Below are 25,477 nucleotides of genomic sequence, written 5' to 3'. Positions count from 1 at the left end.
CAGGGAGCCAGGGACCCACATTTCTTGGGAGGACCACATCTGCTCACACCTCTTTTAAGTATGGTAGCCCTGAGGATTCATTGGTACACTCCCACTCATACCTGTCAGTTTTCCTTCTCTGGACTCCTCCATCCCTTCCCCAGCTGATTTATTTAATATTTTATTTTATTTTATTTTGTTTTTTTGAGACACAGTTTCACTCTTGTTGCCCAGGCTGGAGTACAATGGCACGATCTTGGCTCACTGCAACCTCTGCCTCCTGGGTTCAAGTGATTTCTCCTGCCTCAGCCTCCCGAGTAGCTGGGATTACAGGCGTGCACCACCACGCCCGGCTAATTTTGTATTTTTAGTAGAGACAAGGTTTCTCCATGTTGGTCAGGCTGGTCTGAAACTCCCGACCTCAGGTGATCCATCTGCCTCAGCCTCCCAAAGTACTGGGATTACAAGCGTGAGCCACCGCACCTGGCCTAAGTTTTTTTGCCCAAGTCTCTCTCTCATCCAGGCTGGAGTGCAGGGCATGATCTCAGCTCACTGCAACCTCTGCCTCCCAGGTTCAAGCAATTCTCATGCCTCAGCCTCCCAAGAAGCTGGGATTACCACCATGCCTGCTAATACTTGTATTTTTAGTAGAGACGAAGTTTTGGCATGTTGTCCAGGCTGGTCTCGAACTCCTGGCCTCAAGCAATCTGCTTGCCTCGGCCTCCCAAAGTGCTGGGATTACAGGCATGGGCCACTGTGCCCAGCCTATTTATTTATTTATTTATTTTTGAGATGAGGTCTCACTCTGTTGCCCAGGCTGGAGTGTGGTGGTGTGATCTCAGCTCACTGCAACCTCCACCTCCCAGGCTCAAGCGATCCTCTCACCTCAGCCTCCTGAGCAGCTAGGACTACAAGTGCACACTACCATGCCTGGCTAATTTTTGTATTTTTTGTAGAGACAGGGTTTTGCCATGTTGCCCAAGCTGGTTTTGAACCCCTGAACTCAAGTGATCTGCCCCCCTCGGCCTCCCAAAGTGTTGGGATTACAGGTGAGAGCCACTGTGCCCTGCCAACCAGCTGATTTATAATCTCATTATACATCTTTCCATTTGGGGAAGAGAGTTGTTTATTTAGTTATATATTAGATCCTAAATCACACGAAGATATAAAGGCTAGCTTGATTTTCTTTCCAAGAGTGTCGGTCTCTTAACAGGAAGTTGTGGGAGGCAATAATTCTCCCAGCCACTTGCTCCATGTGTGAGCAACCCAGGCCACCCCAAAAGAGAAACAGTGACCTCCCCACTCCCACAGCCCCCAGCCCCAGTCTGGCTTCTCTTACAGAGGAAAGCTGCTCCCGATGAGGATGCGGCCAAGCGGGTATGTCTTCCCGTTCACGGTCACTGGGGGACTGACCTCCAGGTTTCCAAACGAGTCAAGGCTGGTGACGGACTCAAAGAGGGGCTCCCGGGTCACGTAGCCAAAATCTGGGCCCTAGGCAGAGGGCACACACCTGCATTAGTCTTCTGCAGCCAGGGTCCTCAGCCCCCAAGCCAGCCACCCTCTTCTATCACCTTCAGTCTGGGTCTGTGGGCACTTAGCTTCCAGGAGGGTTGTCCATGGTCTTCCTATGATTAACAAAGAGCAGGGGCCTGGGCATGGGGAGGCTGAGTGTGTGAGCATCTCGGTGTGAGTGTGAGAGTGCAGGTGAGAGTGTGAGTGTGTGAGAGTGAGTGTGAGTGTGATAGTGTGTGTGAGTGTGACAGTGAGTGGTGTGAGTGGAGTGAGTGTGTGAGAGTGTGAGTGAGCGTGTGGGTGTGTGAGTGAGTGTGAGAGTGAGTGTGTGAGGGTGAGTGTGAGAGTGAGTGTGAGTGTGAGTGTGAGAGTTTGAGTGTGAATGTGAGTGTGTGGGCATCTGCATTCCTGTGTGTGCCTCTATTTCTCAAGCACAGATACATATTGGTGATTTCAGAATTAGTCCGCATTTTATGCTATGCACTTTCAGTTTCCCCATCTGTTTTTTTTTTTTTTTTTCCTGAGATGGAGTCTTGCTCTGTCGCCCAGGCTGGAGTGTGGTAGCATGATCTCAGTTCATTGCAACCTCTGCCTCTCGGTTCAAGTGATTCTCCTGCCTCAGCCTCCCCAGTGGCTAGGATTATAGGCAAGCACCACTCCTGGCTAATTTTTGTATTTTTAGTAGAGATGGGGTTTCACTGGGTTGCCCAGGCTGGTCTCAAACTCCTGACCTCAAGTGATCCACCCACCTTGGCCTCCCAAAGTGCTGGGATTACAGGGGTGAGCCACTGTGCCTGGCCCGTTTCCCCATCTATAAAAGAGGTACCAGATTAGGTAACCCGAGGAAGGGGAGCAGCTCGTATTATTATTTCCGGAGATTTGCTATCCTCTGCGCAGTAAGAGAATTTTGCATCCTGACCCATTGCATGTGACTTCTGGCATCTTCCTGCAAAAGGAATATACTTCCCTGCCCAGTGTCAGACTTGGTCATGTGACTTGTTTTGGCCAGTGAAATGTGAGCAGAAGGGATGCATGCCAGTGAACAGCAGAAGCCACAGGAGCCCCCGCGTGTGTGTGCCAACTCTTTGATTTCTCCCTGTGCTAGGAGAATGGCATTTCCCAGACTGGGGCTGCTCTGGCACCTTGAGCACTAGAGTGAGGAAGGCATAAAGAAGCAGAGTGGCAGACCACCAGCAGCAATCAACATGGAATGCCAGCAAGACACAGGCCTTTGCTGTTGTCAGTCATGGAGATTTCAGGTTGGTTTGTTACTTGGTGAGGCTGACCGATACATGCAAAAGTGGCAGCTATGAATATACATGACATCTCAACCCAGTCTCAACCTGCCAGACTTGCCACTGAGCCCACAGGAAGCCTCAGAACCCTTCTTCACACACAGCTCCAAAAAACTGGAGTTAGCACACAAGACATAACCCCATTCATTGGCCCCTGAATTTTAAGATTCCTGTCATGGCTTTTGGGGTAATATAGGAATCTTGTTTGGGAGCTTGCACTGGGGTTGGGATGAAGTTTGCCTGACAAAATCCAGTGGAGTGGGAGGATGTGGCTTATCCTGGCTCAGCTGAGAGGCTCCAGGGACAGCTGAGCCCATGGGGTAGACGGCAGCAGCTTAGCGCTTTCTCATCTTGAGGCCCCAGCTGGCAACATGGGAGCTTGCCAAGGCTGGGGTGCTGGGGCTCTGCAGCACCATACAGGTGGGCAGGTATGCAGCACAAAGCCGGGCCTGGCCCGGGCCTCAAGGAACAACGCAGCCTGGGGCCTTGGAACCAGGCCAGCCTGGAATACTGAAGGCAGGTGGTGACCTGGAAAGGCCTCGCTTCTCATGCCTGTGGCAACTGCTGCTGGTGGTTTGTTTGACTCTACTCATCATAGTGTTAGGGAAAGTGGACAATAAGCTCACTGAGGACAGGGCCCAGGGAATGATAACCATAACAACAGCTAATAATGGTCATTATATCAGACATGGCACTGATGCCTTATATAATGCCTTCAATCTTCACAACATTCTGTGAGACTGATATCATTTCTATCCCCATTTTAGATGAGGAAACTGAGGCTCGTGGAAGGTAATTGCTTGCCCAAGGTCACATGGCTGCTAAAAGGTGCAATTAGGACTCAAGACCAGGTCCGCCTGACATTCCAAAGCTCTGTGCTGACACCACTGACTCTAGCATCTCCTTGTGAACAGGGCACTGGGTAAGGAATGTGGGGCAGAACAGGTGTGAACCTGGCACAAGGTCAGCTCTGGGCAGCCCTGGCGTCTGATAGGAATGCTGTCCTGCATGTGACCTTGGGAAAAGTCCCCTGACCTATTCCAGTCTCTTGTTTCATGCACTGTTCAAACCTCCCCCAGCCTGTTCAGGGCAGAAGAGTGCAGACAAAAGAAAGATTGATTTCGGTTCTGCCCTCACACACTAGGTTGTTGCGGGCCTAAAAGGGGAGTGAGAATGGCTTCCAGAATGGGAGGAGTCAGGTGGCTTAAAAACAAACAAACAAACAAAAAATGGCCAAGTACAGTGGCTCACACCTGTAATCCCAGCACTTTGGGAAGCCAAGAGGATCACCTGAGGTCAGGAGTTCGAGACCAGCCTGGCCAACATGGTGAAACCCCATCTCTACTACAAACACAAAAATTAGCCAGGCGTGATGGTGCATGCCTGTAATCCCAGCTACTTGGGAGGCTGAGGCAGGAGAATCGCTTGAACCTGGGAGATGGAAGTTGCAGTAAGCCACTGCATTTCAGCCTGGGCAACAGAGCAAGACTCTGTCTCAGAAAACAAAAACAAAAACACACACACATGCACCAAAAACCATAGCCTCAAGGTGCTGATGAACTTGGAAGTTGGAACCATGACTTTTGACAATTGCATAACTATGTTTTTTTTCCTCTTTGAAACTTAACTTACTTTGCTGCAATTTGGAGGGGAAGGGCAGCAGCAGGGGCCAGGGCCTTTGGAACTAGGTCTTAACTCTATTTCCCTTAGTTCCCATTTCCCACTAGAAAACGCTCCATGTTTTGGAAAAACATCAGTTATCAGAGCAGGAAGGGACCTCAGAGGCAGCTATCCCAAGTGACTCATTTTGCAGAGGAGAAACAGAGGCTCTGGGCAGCAGACGCATGTGTCAAGGCGGCCCAGGGTCTCCTGACTACTCTGTCTTATGAGAGTCTCCAGGACCATCCTCCACCCCCAAGTGGCCCTCAGCATCTTACCAGGAGCTCCTTCACAGGGAAGTCCTTTAGGTTTCCATCTCGGGGGGAGTCCAGCACCACAGGGAAGCCTTTATGGGGGGCCTCGATGTAGCCAAACTCAATTTCATCCTGCAGGGACACCAAGGAGAGCTGTTAGATGAACCCAAGGGACAATTTGTGTACATGGGCAGAAAACTTGAGAAACACAAGAGCACAAAGGAAAAAGAATGTCTATCTTGTTACCCCATCCCCTGGTCCCCCATCCTCCTCCCCTCACACTGATGATGGCAGCATAGGTGTCCACAGGCGGTCTCTGCACATCACAAGCAGGTTTCTTACTGATATCAGCCCCATTTTTTTTTTTTTTGAGACAGGGTCTCACTCTGTTGCCCAGGCTGGAGTGCAGTGCCATGATTATGGCCCAGTGCAGCCTCAAACTCCTGGGCTCAAGCAGTCCTCCTGCCTCAGCCTCTGAGTAGCTACGACTACAGGTGTGCACTACCATGCCAGGCTAATTTTTAAATTTTTTTGTGGAGACAGGGTCTTGCTATGTTGCCCAAGCACGTCTCGAATTCCCGGTCTCAGGCAATCCTCCCACCTCAGCCTCCCAAAGTGCTGGGATTACAGGTATTATTCACCATGTGTGGCCTAGACCTCATTTTAAAAAACACGATAACCAGGCGTGGTGGTGCATGCCTGTAGTCCCAGCTACTTGGGAGGCTGAGGTGGGAGGATTGCTTGAGCCCGGAAGGCGGAGGTTGCAGTGAGCTGAGATTGTGCCACTGCATTCCAGCCTGGGTGACAGAGCGAGACCTCGTCTCAAACAAAACAAAACACACAAATAGCAAGCAGCATCCTGAATATGTTTTCCATTGAGTAACAACTTAACTTGAAGCATATCTTGTATCCATATTCATCCTTTTTAGCAGCTGCACAGAACTTCCGGGAAGGCTGTTACTCAGTCCTCCACAGATGGACATTTAGGTTGCTTTGCGATCTTTTGCTACTACAGGAAGCAGCACTGTAGTGCACTTGTGTGTTTATGTCTTTGTGCACATGTGCAGATATGAGCTGACAGAAGAATCCCCATCTGCAGAGCTGCTGGGTGCCAGGCAGTTTGCATGAAGCCGACTCTTCTTTGCCTGACCCGGGAGCCATGTCCTTCCCAGCCTGGACCTGGGCTCCTCACCTGGATCCAGCGATCGCCTCGGTTTAGGTACTGGAAGCAGACCTTCAGCTCACAGTTGGTTTTCTCCACCAGGTTCTTCACCTCTTTCAGGAACAGGTAATTATCCTTCATGCTGAGAAGTTGGGGGAAAAAGGAGGCCAGGAGAAAGGGTGAGGAGGGGCCAGAGTCATCTCCCTGAGATGGTGACAGCAGCTGGTATCTCTGGGCTGTGCTGGGCAGATCAGTCTACACCTGTGCTCACGGCCACCTTTATAAAGGCCGCTGGAATTAAAGGCCAAGTAAACCCATCCACTCATGTGGTGTTTGTCAAGGTCATGAACAAATAAAATGAGGAGGGGAACTCTCACCCCGACCTGTCCCAATGCCTTACACCTCTGACTCCACAGATTTTCAAATAAGAGCTATGCCTGGCATGAAGATGAGATGGATGTGAGGACCCCAGGGGTGCCTTTTGGGTTGCTAGCTGTCTAATCACAGGCACTTTTTCCCTTGGTTCTCATCTTGTTCTTGTGGACCTAGCTCATAATAGGTGGTCAATAAAAGTCTGTTTAATGAATGAGTCAGAGGAGCTGCATTTCCACTGCATAGGAGGTTGCTGACTGCGTGGTAGAGGGTTAAGCAAGAGAACAGAATGGCAGCTATTATTTTTAGAGCGTACCCTGTGTACTGGACCTTGGATAAATGCTTTGCCTGCTTCGTCTCATTTAATCCTCACAGTGACTCTACGATGTGGGTATTTCAGAGAGGCCAAGAGAGTTGCTCAAGGTAACACAGTGGTAAGTGACGGGCCCAGGAACTAGACTCATGTCCATCTGACTCGGCTCTTGGCCACTCTGCCACGCTGCCTCTCCGGGCTGGGGTCACCCCTTACCAGCACACAAACACCGACACGGGAGGCAGGATGTTGGGGGTCATGATCCATGGAGCAATCCGGAATATCACGGTGTCCGTGAAGATGGGCGTCAGGGGAATGTCCTGGGTGTGGGAGACAAGGCGTGGGGGATCAAAAGGTTTTGTCAGGTGCTTTCTTTGCCTGCCTTTCAAAGCAGGTGAAACTGATGACAGTGAATACATTTCCTCAGGACTTGCTGTGCACCAAGCCTGTGCTAAGCACTTTCACATGTGCCAATTCTTGTCTGCCTTCCGACCACCGCAGGAGGTAGATACTGCTATGATCCTCCCTTTTCAGACGGGGAACCGAGTCACAGGGCTGTTAACCGCCCCAGGTCACATGGTTGGTAAATGGTAGAGCCACCCGTGTACTTGACCACACGGTAGGCTTTATACCCAGGCAGCCAGCTGCTGAGTTCACACTCTTAACCACTGTCCTATCTTGTCCCATCAAACTTCTCTTCCTGAAATCGCCCCACGCAACGGCTGAGCCAGCACCCCGCCTTCCTCTGTTTTTGCCCTGGGCACCTTGCCCTTTTCTGTATGTGGGCATTTTAGCGTTGTTTTGGGTCAGTTTTGCTATGTCCAGACTGTTTTGTTTTAAGGAATGGTCAAGCAGCTTGCCTGGAACCCGAGGGAAAGTGAGGTCTGATTCCAGGGTTCCTTCGTGGGGCTGGCTTTCAAAAGCTGCAGGAAATGGACCCCATCCTTGGTGGGGAGGTGCGGGGGTGGTGGGACTGTTGCATGGCTTGCCTTGCTTGCTGTGGTCTGCCTTTTGAGTCCCTGCGGGTGCCTGAGAGATCCTGGGGGTCAGGCTGCCTTGGGCATGGGTGCCATAAGAAGCCCCATCCCCGTCCCCTATCCTGTTAGCTTTGCCTTTTCCACTACTCAGGGAGCTTGAGGGTGCTTTGTAAGTAGAACTTTACAAGTTTGGATGCTCACAACCACCCCCAGCAGCAGATGCTTTTGGACTTTCTGTCTTACAGACGGAGAAACTATGACAAATTACCCTTAACTAAGGAAATTAACAGGAAGTTTAATTCACTTGCCTAGTGTCTCGTGGTGGTTAAACCAGGAGTTGAACCTGGGCAGTCTGCTGCCAGGGCTCATTCTCATACATCTCAGCTAGATCCAGCCTCACCTTTCTATAGCACCCATTATATCCTTTCCCAAAGTGGCCCAGGGATAAAAATGAGGGGCTCTTGTGTTTGCGAGAGCAGCCAGGTCCCTTCCTTTTCTTCTGAGCGAAACAGAGTGGGCCTGAGAGGCTAGGGTCTGGGGACGAAAGGTCTTTGTGATGAGAGATTCTTGTGGGTACAGCATACCCTCAGTGAGAGGGGCTTCTCTAGAGGGACAGGACCTCTTCTCCTCATCCAGCTTCTCCCCAAAGCAAAAGCAAGGCTAGCTAAGATGCCTGGCCCCAGGGTAGGCACAACCTGAAACTGGGATTTGGGGTTCAGCCTGCAGTCAGAGTTGGTATAACCCACAGTTGGGGGAGGGGTCAGAGTGGGGCAGGAAGTACAGAGCGCACAGTAGGTGGTCAGCAAACCCCACCTGGGCAGCTGCTTAGAGCCTTGCGCTAATCAGCAGGACTCTGGGCCTTAGACCTAGGCAGGGAGCAGGGCAGGCCAGGACACAGGCATGGAGCGTGTCAGAAAACATTGCCCACAGGGAATCCGTGGGGAGCAGGAGCAGCAAGGAGACTGATCCCAGGAGCATAGCTCAGAGGACCCTGGCAGCCACGTGCAGGCTTTGCAGGGAGCATCAAGGTCTCCTAGCCTGGACCCACCCCCTTGGCGCTTTGAGTGGGGTGGAACATAGCATGGGCTCCTAGGAATGGCCCACTAGTAGGAGACCCACCCCGGCCCCTGGGGTTAGCCCCCTGTGGTGGAGGCCTGGAGCCCTCACCTGGGCCATGTACTCCAGCAGGCTGACATGGATGGAGACCAGGCCTGAGAAGCCCTCATCGGGGAAACAGAGGCCTTCCACGAAGAACAGCAGCTCCGCGGAGCCACCCGTGTACTTGACCACATGGTAGAGCTTCCGCCGGCCCAAGATGTGGATATAGCGTTGGCCGAAGAACGGGTCTGGAGGGAAAAGGACCAACGTCAGACTCCCACCCGCATCAGAAAGAGGTCGGTGGGGTGGGATCACTGATGGGGACAAAAGGGCAGAGTAACTTGTCCTCTAGACAGAGAGAAAAGCACAAGCAGAAAATGCCACCAGAATGGCATGGCTAGGTCATCGTCATTGTCTCAGCACTGCTGTGTGCTGGCTGTGTTGTGCTTCGCCAGACAGTCACCCTCTCTGGCTTTTGGCTTCCCCATCTATAAAATGAGCAAGCTCTCTCGTGAATGGCCGATAGGATATTGCCAGCTGAGGAGTTAGTGGTGTCAGGGGAGGATATAATTGTTTCCATTTCACAGATGAGGAAACCGATCTCAGAAAGGAGGAGTGGCTTGTCCAAAGTCAGACAGCCAGTAAATAGCTGAGCTGGGACTCAGATTCAAGTCGAATTCTGAATCCCGAGCTCTCATCCCCTCTGTATAAACAAACCATAAATGTGCCCATTAGTACCAAAAATTCCCTCCATATCACAGAAGCTGTGTTGGTGTAAAGGCCAGCGCATGGGCTGTTCATTTTTTGTGGTTGGGCAGAAAGGCAGGTTCCTCCAGTGCTCCTGTCCTCCTGAAAGCTCCCAGTTTGACTTGTGCTGTCCCCTCTGCCTGAAACAATCGTGTCCCTTCTTCCTTCAGGCCTTGGTTTGTGTCACTTGCAACAATCCAGCCCAGATCCCCCAGAGACAAAGCCAGGGGCTCTGTTTGGAGCTCCCACAGCCGCCTGCCGTCTCCATCACAGCCTTTTCATGTTTATTTATTTATTTATTTATTTATTTATTTATTTTATTTTTTTGAGACAGATTCTCGCTCTGTAGCCTAGGCTGGAGTGCAGTGGCGTGATCTTGGCTCACTGCAACCTCTGCCTCCTGGGTTCAAGCGATTCTCCTGCCTCAGCCACCCAAATAGCTGGGATTACAGGTGCCCACCACCACATCTGGCTAATTTTTGTATTTTTAGCAGAGACAGGGTTTCGTCACCATCTTGGTCAGGCTGGTCTCGAACCCCCTGCCTTAAGTGATTTGCCTGCCTCAGACCCCCAAAGTGCTGGGATTACAGGTGTGAGCCACCACACCCAGCCTCATCACAGCCTTTTTAAGTGTGGGTGACTTGTGCGAGGGTAGAGACAGGCCCAGTGGGGCCCAGGGCCTGCCTGGCACATGGTCATGTTTAACAAATGTCTACTGAACGAACCAATGATTCCCACGTTCCCTGTGGGAGAGACCAAGGGGGAATTTTCAGGCAGATTGAGAGCACATGAATCAGGCAAGGACCTTCGGGGAGACAGAGGTGGTCCAAATGCAGCCTCTCTAAGAGCAGTGCTCAGCTGATGACAAGATGGAGCAGATGTGGGAAGCATCATAATGGCAGCTATGGGTGAGATCCAGTCTGGTTATTTGGGGTAGGGTGGGGAGGGCAGAAAAGGCACGGTGGGAAGCATTTGAGCAGAGGAAGGCAGCCTTTGAGATGCCCTTGCGGGGTGGCAGAAATGGGTGTGTTGGGGAGAGGAGATACTTGCATTGGTAAAGGCATGGAGGTAGGACCCTATGCAGTTCCAGAAGGAATTTCTTTATGCCCTGTAGAGCTGGAAGGGCAGAATCAGCCTCAGCTTAGTGCTTTCACTGACAATGATAATGGTTAATGATCAGACGCTCAAGGGTTAGAACACATAACCCGAATAGCCTGGCACAAACTAGGTGCTTGATTAAAAGGTGTGAAATAAGTGGATGAACCGCGAAGCCAGGGCTAGGGACGGCTCCTCCTGTGGGCCAATGTGCCGAAATAGACCCTGGTCATAAATCTCAGTAAGGGTGCTTCCCTTAGTGGTTATGACTTCCAATGTCAGAGGGACCTTGGTTTAAATACTTCTCTGGCTTTACAAGCTATAAAACCTCAGGGAGCTGGGTGCAGTGGCTCACGCCTGTAATCCCAGCACTTTGGGAGGCTGAGGCGGGTGAATCACGAGGTCAGGAGTTCGAGACAAGACTGGCCAACATAGTGAAACCCCATCTCTACTAAAAATACAAAAATTAGCCAGACATGGTGGTGTGTACCTGTAATCCCAGCTACTTGGGAGGCTGAGGCAGGAATATCACTTGAACCCAGGAGGCAGAGATTGTGGTCAGCCAAGATTGCACCACTGCACTCCAGCCTGGGTGACAGAGCGAGACTCTATCTCAAAAAAAAAAAAAAAAAAACAAACCAAACCTCAGAGAATTCACTTAACCTCCCTGAGCCTCAGTTTACTCATCTGTTAAGTGGGAGATAATGATAGCCATGCCACAGGGCCAATGCAAATGACACAGCCTCAGTAACTTCAGTAACCTCAGTAACCATGGGCAACTATCAGTAACACTGCTTGGACCTGTATTACGAGGATGTGAAGGAGTTTTCATTGAATAGTTTCTGAACAGAAGGCAGGGAAACCATGTCCCACCTCATCCTCCCTTGGGACAGAGGAGTCCAAGAAATGAGGTGGAAAAATTCAGATACTGAAAGTCCCAAAGAATAGAAAGTGAGGTCCTGCTCACCCAGAAACAATAGTGTGCACCCTGCGGCCCTGTCACTTAGTAGGTTCAGATAGATTGGCGTCATGAAAACATTTTCCTCCAGGCACTTGGGCCCTCCCACGCCCACAGGCCCCAGGCTGCACTTGAACTGATGCTCAGGGGAGAGTCAGGCCTAGAAGCCAACTTGTCCTGGCAGAAGCCACACAGCCAAAGCTTTCCCAGGGCTCAGAGCACCTGGGGGGCTCCACCAAGGTCTGGGGTAGGAACGGGGATCTGGCCCCGGGTGGTGGGGCAGGTGGAGGACACGTTCTAGTCCGTCTGCTGGCAGCTTTCTCCCTCCCGATGTGGCCCATGGCCTGTGATTCACAATGCACCTCTATTCTGGGCTGCTTTCTGACAGTTGGGGCCAGCTCCGGGCGGACTGATTCCTTGGTGGGAACAATTCAGCCATTGTCCCCAGGAGCCTCCTTTCCCCCGTCCTCCATCCCTGGCTCGGCGCAGACCCCACACTGAGCGTGGCGAGCTTTCTCTGCAGGAACCAACAATGCTGCTCTATTGAGTGGTCCTCGTGCCTTGGGCTGGGCCCACTGACCACCGTGACCTCTCTGTCCCAGGCATTGGCCAGCATGTGGTATGGTTTGCCTTAACCCTTCCAGCTACTTTGGAATGATTCCACTTCCCAGCGAGACTCCTTGATAGTGTGACCAGCTGATTTGGTTTCCCTAGGAGTGAGGGGTTTCCTGGCATGAGGGGCCCTCAATGCTAAAATAAGGAAAGTCCTGGGCAAACTGGATTACCATATCCTTGTATAAAGAGGTAAGCCCCAGTGCTTGGTGTTTTGGGCAGAATTTGCGGCTAAGGCAGTCACCAGGTCTTCCTAGGAGCACTGAAGCCTTCTGTCCACTCCAATCACTGTAACCAACAGTCATCATAATCTCAACAAAAGCCATAATTGCCATTTATGGAGAGCTTTCCAAAGGCCAGCTACTGCACTCAGTGCCTGACACACCTTCCTCATTAGATCCCCACGACCATCCTGGACGCCCAGGACAGTCGGGACTCTTGCTATTCCCATGCCACATCAGAGATGAGCACCCCAAGGCTGGGGCTGGTGAGAAGACTCTGCCTAGACCCAGAATTGTAGCTCCCTGACTCCAGCACTCCCTGTAGGGGTCCTTCAGTCTCCAACCCAGCCCCCTGGCCTTGGGGAGAGCTGGTCTGACCCTACCAGGACAACTGACATTCGCTCATCCACAGGGGTACCTGGAATTGGACATAACTCCAAAGTGTTTGCCTGGAAGGAAAAGAGACTGTGCTCCTAGTCAATTATCTGTAGTCCTTTGCTTGTGTGTGTGTGTGTGTGTGTGTGTGTGTGTGTGTGGCTAAGAGTTTTCACCCAGTGTCAGCATTATTGGGAAACTGTCTCTTCTGGGTCCCCACTGTCTCAGTTATGGCTGCTCCCCACAGGATGGGCAGCCCAGATAAGAGGCTCCAATGGATGTTCTGAAAGCCCTTGCGGTCTTAGTTCCTCTTTTTTCTTGTCTGCTCAGGACCCATCTCAGATGGCAAGTGACGGGGAGGGATGAGATTATGGAACCAGACCAGTCCACTCCCTTTAGCAAAACGAAGAAACTTCTAGATAATGTCCAGACATCATTATTTGCAACAGGTGTCATGTCACAACACCAAGGTTAAGAGGCCGAGGCTGAGGTCCTGCTTGCATCCCTCCTGCTCCCAGTGGTGACCCCATCCTCCATGACAACCCTGGCCTGGACGGTATAAACATCAACATCTCCGGCCCCCTGTGGCAGTGGAGCCAGCCTGACTCCTGGCACATTCCAACCTGTGTGAGGTCACTGCTTGGAGCCCAGGGTGGATCAGAAGGAGAACTGGTATTGGGTGGCTGCTGGCCACTGCCATCCTGGCTAAATATCTCCCTGATGTGAGGGTCCAGGGTCCCTACTCACCTCATGGTGAGTGCCCTGGATCTAGTGGGCCTGTCTAGAGGTGGGTCCAGGGCTGGGCCAGAGATCCTGGCCCCCCTAGGCAGCTGGGCATGCAGAAGCCCCCACCTCTACCACCCCACCCCACAACTCGCCTTGTACCATGGCAAATTGCAATGCCAACTATTTTGCTGAGGGAGCTTTTAAAATACATACATCATTATTATGACAGTCCCTTGCATAAAACCCTCTAATGGCATTCCATTGCACTCAGAATAAAATCCAAACCCAGTCTGCATGCTCTGGCCCCTGGCCTGGCTCACTGACCTTGACTCCCAACCCCGCTCTGGGCTTCCATCTGCTCTTCCCACACTCCAAACTGGTCTCCTCCTCCAGGCTTTGCAGATGCTGTTCCCTCTGCTTAGAACACTCTTCCCTCAGCTCATGAGTGGCTGGTTCCTTCTTATTGTTCATTTGAGTCTCAGCTCAGATGTCACCTCCTCAGAGAGGCCTTTTCAGAGGCATCCATCTAGTGGTGCCTCTGCCCTGCCATTCTCCTCAGTTATTCTGTTCCATTTCCTCCAATTGTGGTACTGATTATGTCTCTCTTGCTAGACTGGCGGCTGCTTGAGGGCAAGGTGTGATTGTCATGTTTACTGCAGAGATCTCAAAGCTGAGAACAGGGCCTGGCACCGAAGGGCTCAACACATATTCACAGACAGGGTGAGGCAAAGCTGGCAGCTATGAGGACGAGCTCCAGGGCAGGAGCCCGTGCCCTACACAGTGGGAGCCCAGGACACCTGTTGCCATCGAGAGGAGGAAGGGGTCAACTCTTTGAGGTGCCCACTGCATCTTTAGGGGGTCTTTGAAAGTCAGAGATGGCAGAAAATACCTGGAGGTGGTGCCTGCCTTGCCTCAGGTATCCTGAAGGTGACATGACTCCAGAAAAGAAGTGCCCAAATGCCCTTCCTCCCCTGATTCATCGGGAGGAAGGGCCTCTGGGTTCTACATAGATGCATGTCACTCCAGACTCCTTTGAGAGGAGGAGTGATGTGTCCCCATGGAGTCTTTCAACTTCATGGGACAACAGCATTGCCATGTTACAATCACCCAGAGACCAATCCAGGTCTTCGCCAGGCACCTGCACCTATGAAGGCCACAACTGCTAAGGGGAGGAGAGTAGGTGGCTAGAAAGGTCTGGGCTGGGCTGGGCTGGGGTCACTCACTCTCCACGTAGAACACGCCCACTTTGTCTGAGTCTGACATGGAAATGTACAGAACTATCTCGTATCCGGCGGGGAGGCGGTCCGGGCCTTTGGTCCGCAGGATCATCTGGGACATGTCCTTGAGATCTGAGGGACAGGAGGTGAGAATGAAGAGATCTGCTGCTGGAGCCTCAGCTTCCCAATGCCTTTTACTTTGATAATCAGGAAAAAAATCCCATGGATGTGTATTATGGAAACTATAGAAAAGCATAAATAGGCCAGGTGCTGTGGCTCACATCTGTAATCCCAGTGCTTTGGGAGGATGAGGTGGGTGGATCGCTTAAGGCCAGGAGACAAACACCAGCCTGGGCAACATGGCAAGACCCCATCTTTACAAAAATAAAATAAATTAGCCATGCATGCTGGTGTGTGCCTGTAATCCTGGCTACTCAGGAGGCTGAGGCAGGAGGATGGCTTGAACCCAGGAGGTTGAGGCTGTAGTGAGCTATGATCATGCCACTGCACTCCAGCCTGGGCAACAGAACAAGGCCTTGTCTCAAAAAAAAAAAAAAAAAAAAAAAAAAAAAGAAAAGAAAAAAGCAAAGCAAAGCAAAGCATAAAACAGAATAAAAACCAATTGTCATTTCCAACACTGAAGATGATTAACCTTTTGGGAATTTCCTTCTGGTCTATTTTCCTTTTATTCTTCTTCTTCTTCTTCTTTTTTTTTTTTTTGAGACAGAGTCTTTGTCTGTTGCCCAGGCTAGAGTGCAGTGGTGTGATCTTGGCTCACTGCAATCTCTGCCTCCTGGGTTCAAGAGATTCTCCTGCCTCAGCCTCCTGAGTAGCTGGGATTACAGGTGCATGCCACCACACCTGGCCAATTTTTGTATTTTTAGTAGAGATAGGGTTTCACCATATTGGTTAGGGCTGGTCTTGAACTCCTGACCTCATGATCTACCACCCACCAAAATGCTGGGATTACACGTGTGAGCCACCATGCCCGGCCCTTGTCTATTTCCTATGGTTTTGCCTTCGGCTTTAAGCAAGAGTGGGTATTTGTTTCCACCATCCCCAGGAGGCCTGAGTCCACACCTGCCTCACCCTCAGCCCAGCCCAGGACTGGGCATGAATCTTTTCACTCCTCCCATCCTGCCCCCCAAGTGCAGGGCCTGCTGGCACCTTCCTTGCTGTAGACCTTCTCATCACGGCAGTCCTCCTTAGGCAACCAGGGTGTCTCTCGATCACAGTTCACCAGCAGGATGGCCCCCTGGCCCTCAGGGCCCCAGGTCCAGGATGCCTACAGTGGCAGGAAGAAAGGTCAGTGCCCTCTTCTCTATGCTTGTATAGACCCCATGGGACACTGGAGAGACAGCCCCAGGATGAGGGTAAAGAGTAGCCACTACCCACTGGGGCAGCTGTGACCTGGCAGATGAGAATCTCAAGACTGATGTCCACAGAGGATGAATGTGGGCATCAAAGGCAAGTTCAATAGAGGCACAGAGATAGGAAGGCTGACTGAGGCATTTATGGGCCTCCTGTCTGGTACGGCTGGTGTCTGGTGTGGGTGGAGGCAGGGAGGTGGAGGCCAGCCAGAGAAAGGAGCAGACGGACATTCTGCCACGGGTCCTGAGGTCCCTAGGGGAGCTCAGGAGGAGACGCCTGGATGGATGACACCCAGCTGACACCCAGCTGTTTCCAGACACGCTCCTAGTGCTCCAAATAGGACGTGCATGGTGCTCCACTTTCTACACTGCAGCCAGAGCACAACTAGAACAAACTTGGGCCAGATCGTGTTGCTTCCCTGCTTTAAGCCAGGTCAGGGGCTCCCGGTTGAGTTAGCATGAAGCCCTGATTCCTTGCTGTGGCCTGGAAGGCCTGGTGAAACTTGCCTTCCTCTCTATCTCATCTCCTCCACCTTGCCCCTCGCTCACTCTGCCTCAACCATCCCGGCGCCTTTCTGCTCCCAAAAGACCCAAGCTCCCAGGCCTTTGCCCATGCCAGTCCCTCTGCTCCTGTCCTGCCCCTTTCCACCTGGCCCACTCTACCCCTCGTTGGTTACAGCATAACTATCTCTTCTTCCTGGAGGCCTTTCTGATTCTCTAGGACAGAGCAGCTTCCCTGGATCCACACCTGGCCCTATATACATCCTTTTTGGGAGGACTTAGGACAACTGTGATGACACAGCCATCCACAATACTCCATATTTAATGTGGACCATGGGCTCCTTAAGACCAGGGCTGTGTTTCTCTTGTTCTTTCTGCATCCCCTGGGCCTGACCCATTCCTGGAACATAAAAGATGCTCAGCAAATATTTATGGGATGAGTGAAGAAAATGTGAAAACTTCACCGGCCCAGATTTAAAAATTCTGGCCAAGTTCAGGCTCATGGGGATTGTGTGACTTTGTCAAGACTGCACAGTCCCTTGGGGGAGGTTGGAAGCTGTCTCCCTGGGGCTGCTGGGTCTCAGAGGCCTCTGTGGAGTTCATTCTCACATGGTTTGGCCACAGACTCAGAGAATGAGTGTGCAGGGCTGGCCCTGGTCTCAGGCAAGCCTTGCTCGTGATCCTAGAAGAAGGGACTTCCCCACATGGCTGAGAACCCTCTCCTGACTTGCAAAGAGGCAGGGGAGCAGGCTGCTAGGGCCCGGGCTTCTCATCGGGCTGTGTTTATTTTACTTCATAAGTACCCCTCTATGTATACTTTACCCTAGGCTTCAGAGTGTTATTATAAAAGTCACATATGCCCATGGCAAAAATTGAGATGATACAGAAGGGCAGAAAATGGAAAGCAGTTAGAAGCAACAGCCTGAATGTACACAGAGCAAGACTGATGGAGCCTAAAAACTAGGTTGAGGGAAAAGTACAAAACAGAATGAGATGGAGAACACCATGCTGTCTGCACAAATTAAAAATACATGCACAGCAACCACACCACATGCCTCCTGCGAGTCACCAGAGCAGAAAGAGACACATTAAACCCAGCAAAATGGTCCTCTGTGGGGGAGCAGAATGGGAGTGGGGAATGCACGATAAAAGAAAATAAGTAAATGAACGAGGGAACAAATGAATGAATGGTGAATGAATGAATGAATAAATAGAAAGAGGAGAGGGGCTGTGCATGCACCAGCAGAGATAATACCACGCCTGGAACTGAGAATGATGAATGCAACCCTCTGTCCTGAGGGTCTATCTCCCCCACCTCCCTAGTCTTAAAAGAACAGGTAAAATAATAAGAGCAAATGCCTTCACAGCGCTTCCTCTGTAGCGGGCACATTTATCCTTTCCAACAGTTCCATGAACTGGGCGTCCCCATCATGGGATGGAGAAACTGAGACTCAGGAGCCTGCTCTGTTGCTGCCTCTAGAAGACGCCTGAGCTGCTCTGTGGGTTCCATCATTGGTATGCTGTGTGTCTGGGAGCCTGTCTTGGGCCTCGGTCTCCTGAGCTGTGAAATGGGAATTGCCTGCTTGGTGGGAGAACCACGGCTGCCTGCAGGATCTGGGGCTGTGCCCTCGGAAGCCCCAGGTTCAGGGTGGTGCCTGCCCTGATAGCTAGGTACCTTCTTTGTAGCTAGGTACCTTCTTTGGGTTGTTCTTCTCCACCACGCCATCCCGGTCTGCGTCCACATCCAGGGAGATCTCTGGGAAGAAGAGACATGGGTGAGTTGCTGAGCCTGCCAGGCAGGGCGGGGCAGGGGCAAGAGGAAGACCTGTGGGATTTGGGTGCGTCTCAGCCATTCATTTAGTCACGGGAAAGGGAGGACCTCGCTGACGTCATCTTATGCAACCCCCTGCCTCAACATCCCACTACCCACTGGAGACTGTCAGCAGACACTGTGTGGACTTCGTAGCTTACGGCTGCAAGAGCTGCCATCGGGGAGGTCTGGGCCCTCCCACCACTTCATTGTTCTGGCTGGGGGTTGTGGAACGATCCTTCTCGCTGCACAGATCTGGATGCCTCAGTTCAGAGGTGAAGTCGCATGCCCAAGATCACATAGGGACGCCAGCAGAACTGGGTACACAGTGGGGTTGGTCTGATTCATAGTTCATATTCTGAAAACTTAACAGGCATAGCATTCCCGAACTGCCTTTCTCAGTCTACCCGGGCATGCGCGTAAGTGTGGACACGGCACCTGTGTGTGCGTGTCTCTTTCTCTCCCAGAACTTCCAGTGGTCTGGATCCCACCTTCAAGGACTGAGGGTTTTACTGTGGGTGGGAAGCTGTCTCTAACCCCTCTTGGTCTGAGGGCACCTGTGAGTCCAGCTAGAGGATCCAGGGCCAGGCCCCTACTTATCCCTTCTCTTGGTGAAGGGACCTTCAGCATCCCTAGGCCTGCCATGGAGACAGGCTTTTTGGAAGCTGTAGGGAAGTGAAAAGGTTTAGTATCAGACCAGGTGGGGTTTAGACCCTGGTTCTCTGCTTATAAGCTGTGTGACTTTGGGCAGGTTAGAGGACCTCTCTGAGCCCCAGTTTCCTCACCTGTAACATGGGGCCCTTCCTGGTTACAGCAGATGCATTAGCTGCAATGGAAGGCACTACTGACATTTTTTTTTTTTTTTTTTGAGACGGAGTCTGGCTCTGTCACCCAGGCTGGAGTGCAGTGGCGCGATCTCGGCTCACTGCTAGCTCCGCCTCCCGGGTTCACGCCATTCTCCTGCCTCAGCCTCTCCGAGTAGCTGGGACTACAGGCACCCGCCACCACACCTGGCTAATTTTTTGTATTTTTAGTAGAGACGGGGTTTCACCGTGGTCTCGATCTCCTGACCTCGTGATCCACCCGCCTCGGCCTCCCAAAGTGCTAGGATTACAAGCGTGAGCCACCGCGCCCGGCCACTACTGACATTTTTGAGCCAAATAATTCTTTGTGTGGGGGCAGCCTGTGCATTGTAGGATGTTTAACAGCACACCTGGCTTCTACCTACCAGATGCCAGTAACATCCCTCCCAGTCATGACAGCCAAAAATGTCTCCGGATATTGTCAAATGTCCCTTGGGAGGCAAAATTGCCTTGAGTTGGAGACGGATGGGGTCGAGTAGGGATGTGGTTAGGAAGGTGTTGGGAGTGTCACACACATGACATGTGCCGATTCCAGGTCCCCAGAGCTGCCCGAGTGGGCTCATCTCACGCTGAGCATGACTTGGACCTGGTGAGCGCTGGGTGGTAATGAATGCATTCCTGGTTAGTGCCCTTGGCAGGCACACCCTCTGCGTGCAGGGCATGGAAAGGAGGGTCCCGGCACACAAAGCGCACTGATGTCACCCTTCTCTGGGCCAACCAAGCCCAACTGAGTCCAGAGATCACATTCAGGTCCTCCCTTTGCCTATAGCCTGCATACCCTAGGCCTGCATGTGACTTTTCCAGTCTAGAAGGAGGCTGCAAGGGCGCCTGGCCCTTGAGAGAGGCAGCCCTCTGTGTCCCAGCCTCTGCAGCCGTGCGGTGAGTTAGGTGCTGTAAGGCATAATTTGTAACCTCCTCCCTCCGATCGCATTCACTCCACATTTCACTGCTGAGGAGCTACTGTGCTCTAGGAACTGTACTAGGCAATGGGCAATGGAGGCACAGCACCTGCTCTCAAGGCATCCACAGTCCCATGAGATGAATAGCATTGCTCCCGTTTCACAGGGCAGCAAACCCAGGTTCAGAGAAGCCACTTGTCAGCAAATTGGGCTGGTAATCTGGGAGGCTGGTGCAGGATAAGGACCCCAGGGGAAAGAAGGGAAGGCGGTACCACCAGGGGCTGTTAAAGAGCCTGGGGTGCAGGGGCAGGAATAATACTGGTTTTGGCTCCTGGACCTTTGTGAACTTTCCAGCCGGTCTCGCCCACTGAATGCTGCGTTTCAGGGAGCTGGCTTCCTGAAGCTCCTCCCTAGGAAGGAGCTGCAGGTCCAGCCTCTTTAGGGAGCCACTCTGTCCTTTTCAAGGTAAAAATTTCTCCCCTGTGGGCATCCTGCTCTGCAACTGCACAGCATTTTTCATGGCATGTTCTCTCGGCCACTCCAGGGGAGGCGTGATCACCCCCACTCCCTAACGATACAGATGAGGAAACCCAGGCCCCCAGCAGGGAAGTGACCACCGAAGTTCCCAGAGCGCAGAGCCAGGCTCTCAGCAGGGCCTCAGACTCCAGCTGCCTGCTCTCTGCTGTTCCCTGCAACGAACCCAGGCTGACCTCCCCGCAAGCTGTTTCCAAAAGCCCAGCCCAAAGTCAAAGACCCAAGACTTGCTCCCTTGAAGGTCATTCCCAGAGGAAGTGCCCATTTCCCCACCTTGGCAGCCCGGCGGCCTTCGTCTCTAGGCTGTAAGGTGACATTACATTGGGACTCCTTGTGGCGGGTCCATTAAAGCAGTGGGGCCATGGGCTAGGAGAGAAATTATGGTGCAGTCTGTGCTGCTTTATTTCATTATGAATTCTTAAATGTAAACATTTTATTCATGTAATATTTGCACATAGTGCAAACAAAATCAAATAAAATAGTAACACACTGTTTCTACAGACAGACAGCAGTTCCTTGTCCAGTCCTTCTTCTCGGCTGCCTGAGGCAACCTCCCTAACACTAAATACTCATGCTCATTTCGATTTCCTGATTTACTGAATTCAGACAGGTTTCGCTACCTTCCTGTTATGAAATGTGGGCATTTCACAGTGTGGCTCCCTTATCGTCCTCCCAGCCCCTCACAGGGCTTCATAACTCCTCTCTGATGACCCATGACCTGTCCCCATAATCCACTGAAATGACCTTCTGGCCCCTTCACCCTCAGAGACCCCCCACCCCGTAGTCATGCCCATAGGACTTCGCCCCTACAAGTCTTCCCCCAATGTCTGATTTAACTAGATTCCAGTGGGATGCTGTGGGTAGGGGCAGAGAACAGGGCTGGTGTGACCTGCCCAGAGCATTGCCTCTTGGGATGGCTCTGCCTTCCCGAGGGGGAGGAGGAGAGGGCCTCTGCTTCAGGGCCTCCGGGCTCCAGACAACATTTCCCAGAGGCTCTGGATCCCACCTCAGTTCCCCAGAATAGCCCCAAGGCGTCAGGTGGCTCCTGGGTGTGGGGCAGATTGACGGGAAATGTCACTAGGATTGGGTTCAAGGCAGTCTGCCCTGAGAATGAAGACACTGAGGCCTCGGCTGTGACCGAGAGGCACAAGCATTTTGGAGGGTCGCCAGAGAGTGGCAGGCTGCCTGTCCTTCTTGCCTTACTAAGCAGCTTGAGGTGTTGTAGGAAGGAAGGACACCCTCCCCCACAGCCAATCAGGGCAAGTATCCCGGGCTCTGGGGAGAAGGCATAGGAGCCTTCTCCCCAGAGAAGCCTCTTAGGTTGATGTTAAAGTTTTTTGAGGCCTGCATATGTGTACTCCTTCCACTGCCAGGACCTCAAATAGGGTGGGATTCCTCCTCCCTACCGACACCTCACCTCCCGCTCTCCCCCATCCCTCCCAAAAAAAAGGAAGTCTTTGCAAATCAACCCTAACCAGAGTCTTGAAGGTCCTTAGGGATTAATTAGCTCAAACCCCTCATTTTATAGTTTGCAAAAAGTGAGTCCTAGTGGGGGTGGCTACTTGTTAAGGTCACACAGCAAGTCCTTGGCAGGATTGGGACCAAGACCCAGAGCCTGATTTGGCCAAAGGAACCAAGAATTTGTTCCCAAATCCCAGGAGGAAGACGGAGACACCATACATTTCTTTAACTTCACCCAGGCAGAGAGAAAATGTGGCCACCTCAAGAGCAAGGGAGAAAAGCAGGCGGAGCATTGACTGAGCACCCACTCTGTGCTGGGCCCTTTGCACACAGCATCCCACTGAATCCTTGTAAACGCCATGCAAGGCTGCTCTGTGACGCGCATTTTATAGATGAGGAAGCCAAGGCTCAGGGGGATGATGTGACTTGTTCAAGGTCACAAGCTGGCTGGAGGGGGCAGAGAAAGATCTTAGGCTTACTTCTGTCTACCCTGAAGCCAAGGCTCTTTCTGCTCAATGTGGACTCAGGATAGGACCAGGGTGAGAGAGATTCAGATAATTTTTGTGCCCAGGGGACACTCCCAGCATCTCGAGATATTGGGGGTGTCCTTGCCTCTGAGGCCCTGCCCTGAGTGATTGATTACTCGGGATGAGGGGCTCAAGGGCTCCTGGGGCAGATGCTCAAGAAAAGAGAAGACCTAGAAGGGACAGAGAGAACAGTGGTCCCCAAGGGAAACCAGATTTTCACCAGGGTCTCTGTTGGAACAGGAAACAGAAGTTCAATGGGGTTAGTTTCTCATAAAGCTTTCTTTTTGCAATTGAATGACTGTCTTTTATTCTGTTTTTTGTTTTGTGTCGTTTTTGAGACAGAGTCTCACTCTGTCGCTGAGGCTGGAGCGGTTTCTGCCCCAAGGAGGTGCCCAGCCCTGGGGTAAGGAAACTCGGGATGACCTTGGTGAGGGTGGCAGATGATAAACAAAGACTCCTGGGTTGTGCTGAGCCCTGGCACGTGTGTGAAACTTGCATGCACACAGCATCAAGTGTGTGGTTTCGCCATGTTGGCCAGGCTGGTCTCAAACTCCTGACCTCATGATCTGCCCACCTTGGCCTCCCAAAGTGTTGGGATTACAGGCATGAGCCACTGCACCTGGCCACAAATTGTTTTATTAATGTATTTTTTTTCTTTTTTTGCCAAGCATCAAAGTTGTTATTCTTCTCATTTTTCGGGGGGTGAGGAGAGGGGACATCTGATTGGCCCATGGAATCTAAATGTCTGGAACCTGTGGCAGTTAAATAAATAATTATTAAGAGACCTCGGAAGGATGAACTGGGTCACTTGTCATTGGCACATGTGGCATCTTTTGGGACTCAGGCATGCTGCCAAGTCTGAGCGGGCTTCCTCTAAGCACAGCTTTGTCATCTCCTAGTGAGGAGGAAAAGTCCAGTCCTGCCTCCTTATAGACCCTAATTTTGCCATCTATCCTAAGTCCGTCTTGCTTTGGCGGAAGTTTTGTTAATGGTGCAGTCAGCCTTCTGGGATCACCCTCATTTGACAGGTGTCAGGCCCCTTCCCTTTCTGCCCCCGTCCTCAGGTGTCCCTGTCTTGGTGGGATTAGGTTTCCTCAGGGACTGTCATCTGAGACTGCGTGGATGCTGTGTGCATGCAAGTTTCACACACGTGCCAGGGCTCAGCACAACCCAGGAGTCTTTGTTTATCATCTGCCACCCTCATCAAGGTCATCCCGAGTTTCCTTACCCCAGGGCTGGGCACCTCCTTGGGGCAGAAAGAGGGACAGGGGGACCAGCAACCAAGCCATTTGGGAATTAGCCAAGAATGAGAAGGGCCCTGCTGCTAAGCCTATTTAAGCAGCCGAGAGCACAGGGCTAGAGAGGGAGGGGCCGGCTTGGGAGTTGGTTGTATTTTGGGGAGATTCTGAGATCCCCCCTGAGAATGTGGGATAACTGGAATGACTTGGCATCTCACTAACCATTTTCCGGAGATGTGGCTGCAGGCAAGTATTTGTTTTACCTTTTCTAAGCCTTGATTTTCTCATCTATAAAATGGGGATGGTAATAATAATGTCTATCCTTGGAATAGTTGGAAGAAGAGATTGAAATCGTGACGGTAAAATATTGAGTACTGGAGCCTGGCACACCATAGGTGCTCAATTAATATCAGGTGCTTATCATCTCCCCCTCCTCCTCATCAAAGTGCCCAGCACAGCTCTAGACACACAGTAGGTCTGCAATAAGCAGGCCGCATCATTATTTTTAAAGCACTCAGCATGCAGTGGACTCTCAATAACTGGTAGTTCCCTTCCTCTGCCATGCGGCAACTCTGTCAATGTTAAACCGAGGCTGGATGAACAAAATGACTCTCTGAAATGTCCTCTTGGCTTTAGCATTCTATGATTAAAAAATGAAATAAAATACCATAAGAGTAATGCCTCAGTTTCAGGGGGTGGAGTGATGGAAAATTCAGATGATCACAGCCCAGGGTCCTGTAGAGCCAGGCTAGGCTCCACCTCCCTGGCATGCAGGTCTGGCACCAAGCGCAGGGCAGTGTGATGCAATGGACAGAACCTGAGACGGGGATAATTGTGGGTTCTGGACACAACTTGCCGCCCAGTTGCTGTGTGATGTTGAATAAATTCCCTAACCTCTCTGGGCCTCACCATCCTGTGGATCAAACGAAGGGCTTGGACTAGGTGAGTTAAGGACCTGGAGGCTGCATCTCTGCACTCTCAGGGCTGAATCTAGGGAGAACCAGGGGGCAGCTGGGATTGTCAAGAACAGCTGCTAGTTTTATAGACTGTGGCCATTCCCCTTGCCATGAGAGGGACGCTCTTCTCCAGGCTGCAGGGGAGAGGCAGGGGGGAACACACTTGCCTTTTTCTCTTTTAGGGCCCACAGAGCCTGGGAAGGGGACCTTGACACTGGGGGGGAATTGCTGATGGATCAGGGAGTGCCTCTTCCTGCAGATAAGCCCCCACCCCAGTACAGAAGGGCCGGGGTGGGGCACATGTGACATCCCTCCCCAGGCCTGTGCTATTCAGAAGAAGCTCCAAGTGCCAGGTCAGCCACACTGAGAACAGCCTAAGTGCCCCAGAGAAGGATAACAGTGCCAGGCCCTGGGTGATGAAGGCACTGAGACAGCAACCATGCCAACTCACCAATGGCCGTGAGGAAGAGCCCCGCCTGGTCGATGGGAATGCTCCCTTCCTCGTCATAGTAGTTGACGGTGACCTTGGTGGGGAGAGGGCACATTGGGGTAGAGAGAAAAGAGAGCAGAGATCACAGATCACAAGCAGGAAAACCTGAAGCAACTGCTGTCCCTCACAGCTTGTCAAGCCAACCCTCTCCAAGCATCAGAACCCTCTCCTCCAGGAAGCACTCCTGGGTTGGTGGGCGGTTTCCCTCAGGTAACTGAACTAGACTGTGGACTCCCCTTCTACTGGCTGAGAGTGC

General features: G+C 51.8%; 1 protein-coding gene across 2 annotated transcripts in view; it reads right to left on the bottom strand.

Moving 5' to 3' along the window:
• Positions 1-25,477, bottom strand: part of PADI2 (peptidyl arginine deiminase 2) — a 52,414-nt gene that overhangs the window by 10,765 nt on the left and 16,172 nt on the right. Inside the window, exons 3-12 of one of the 2 annotated variants that reach the window (XM_030805795.1) lie at positions 25,183-25,255; positions 18,138-18,199; positions 15,740-15,857; positions 14,579-14,704; positions 10,419-10,484; positions 8,691-8,869; positions 6,763-6,866; positions 5,892-6,003; positions 4,724-4,831; positions 1,319-1,470 (exon numbers count right to left, since the gene is read on the bottom strand). In XM_030805795.1, the coding sequence (XP_030661655.1) occupies positions 1,319-1,470; positions 4,724-4,831; positions 5,892-6,003; positions 6,763-6,866; positions 8,691-8,869; positions 10,419-10,484; positions 14,579-14,704; positions 15,740-15,857; positions 18,138-18,199; positions 25,183-25,255 (1,100 nt within the window). The remainder of the gene's footprint in view (positions 1-1,318; positions 1,471-4,723; positions 4,832-5,891; positions 6,004-6,762; positions 6,867-8,690; positions 8,870-10,418; positions 10,485-14,578; positions 14,705-15,739; positions 15,858-18,137; positions 18,200-25,182; positions 25,256-25,477) is intronic. The other variant, XM_030805796.1, reaches the window with a different exon arrangement.

This window comes from Nomascus leucogenys, chromosome 24 (genome assembly GCF_006542625.1).
Source record: "Nomascus leucogenys isolate Asia chromosome 24, Asia_NLE_v1, whole genome shotgun sequence".
Classification (NCBI taxonomy): Eukaryota; Metazoa; Chordata; class Mammalia; order Primates; family Hylobatidae; genus Nomascus; species Nomascus leucogenys.
Note: the sequence above shows the minus strand (reverse complement) of the source record. Positions and strands in the feature narration are given on the sequence as shown.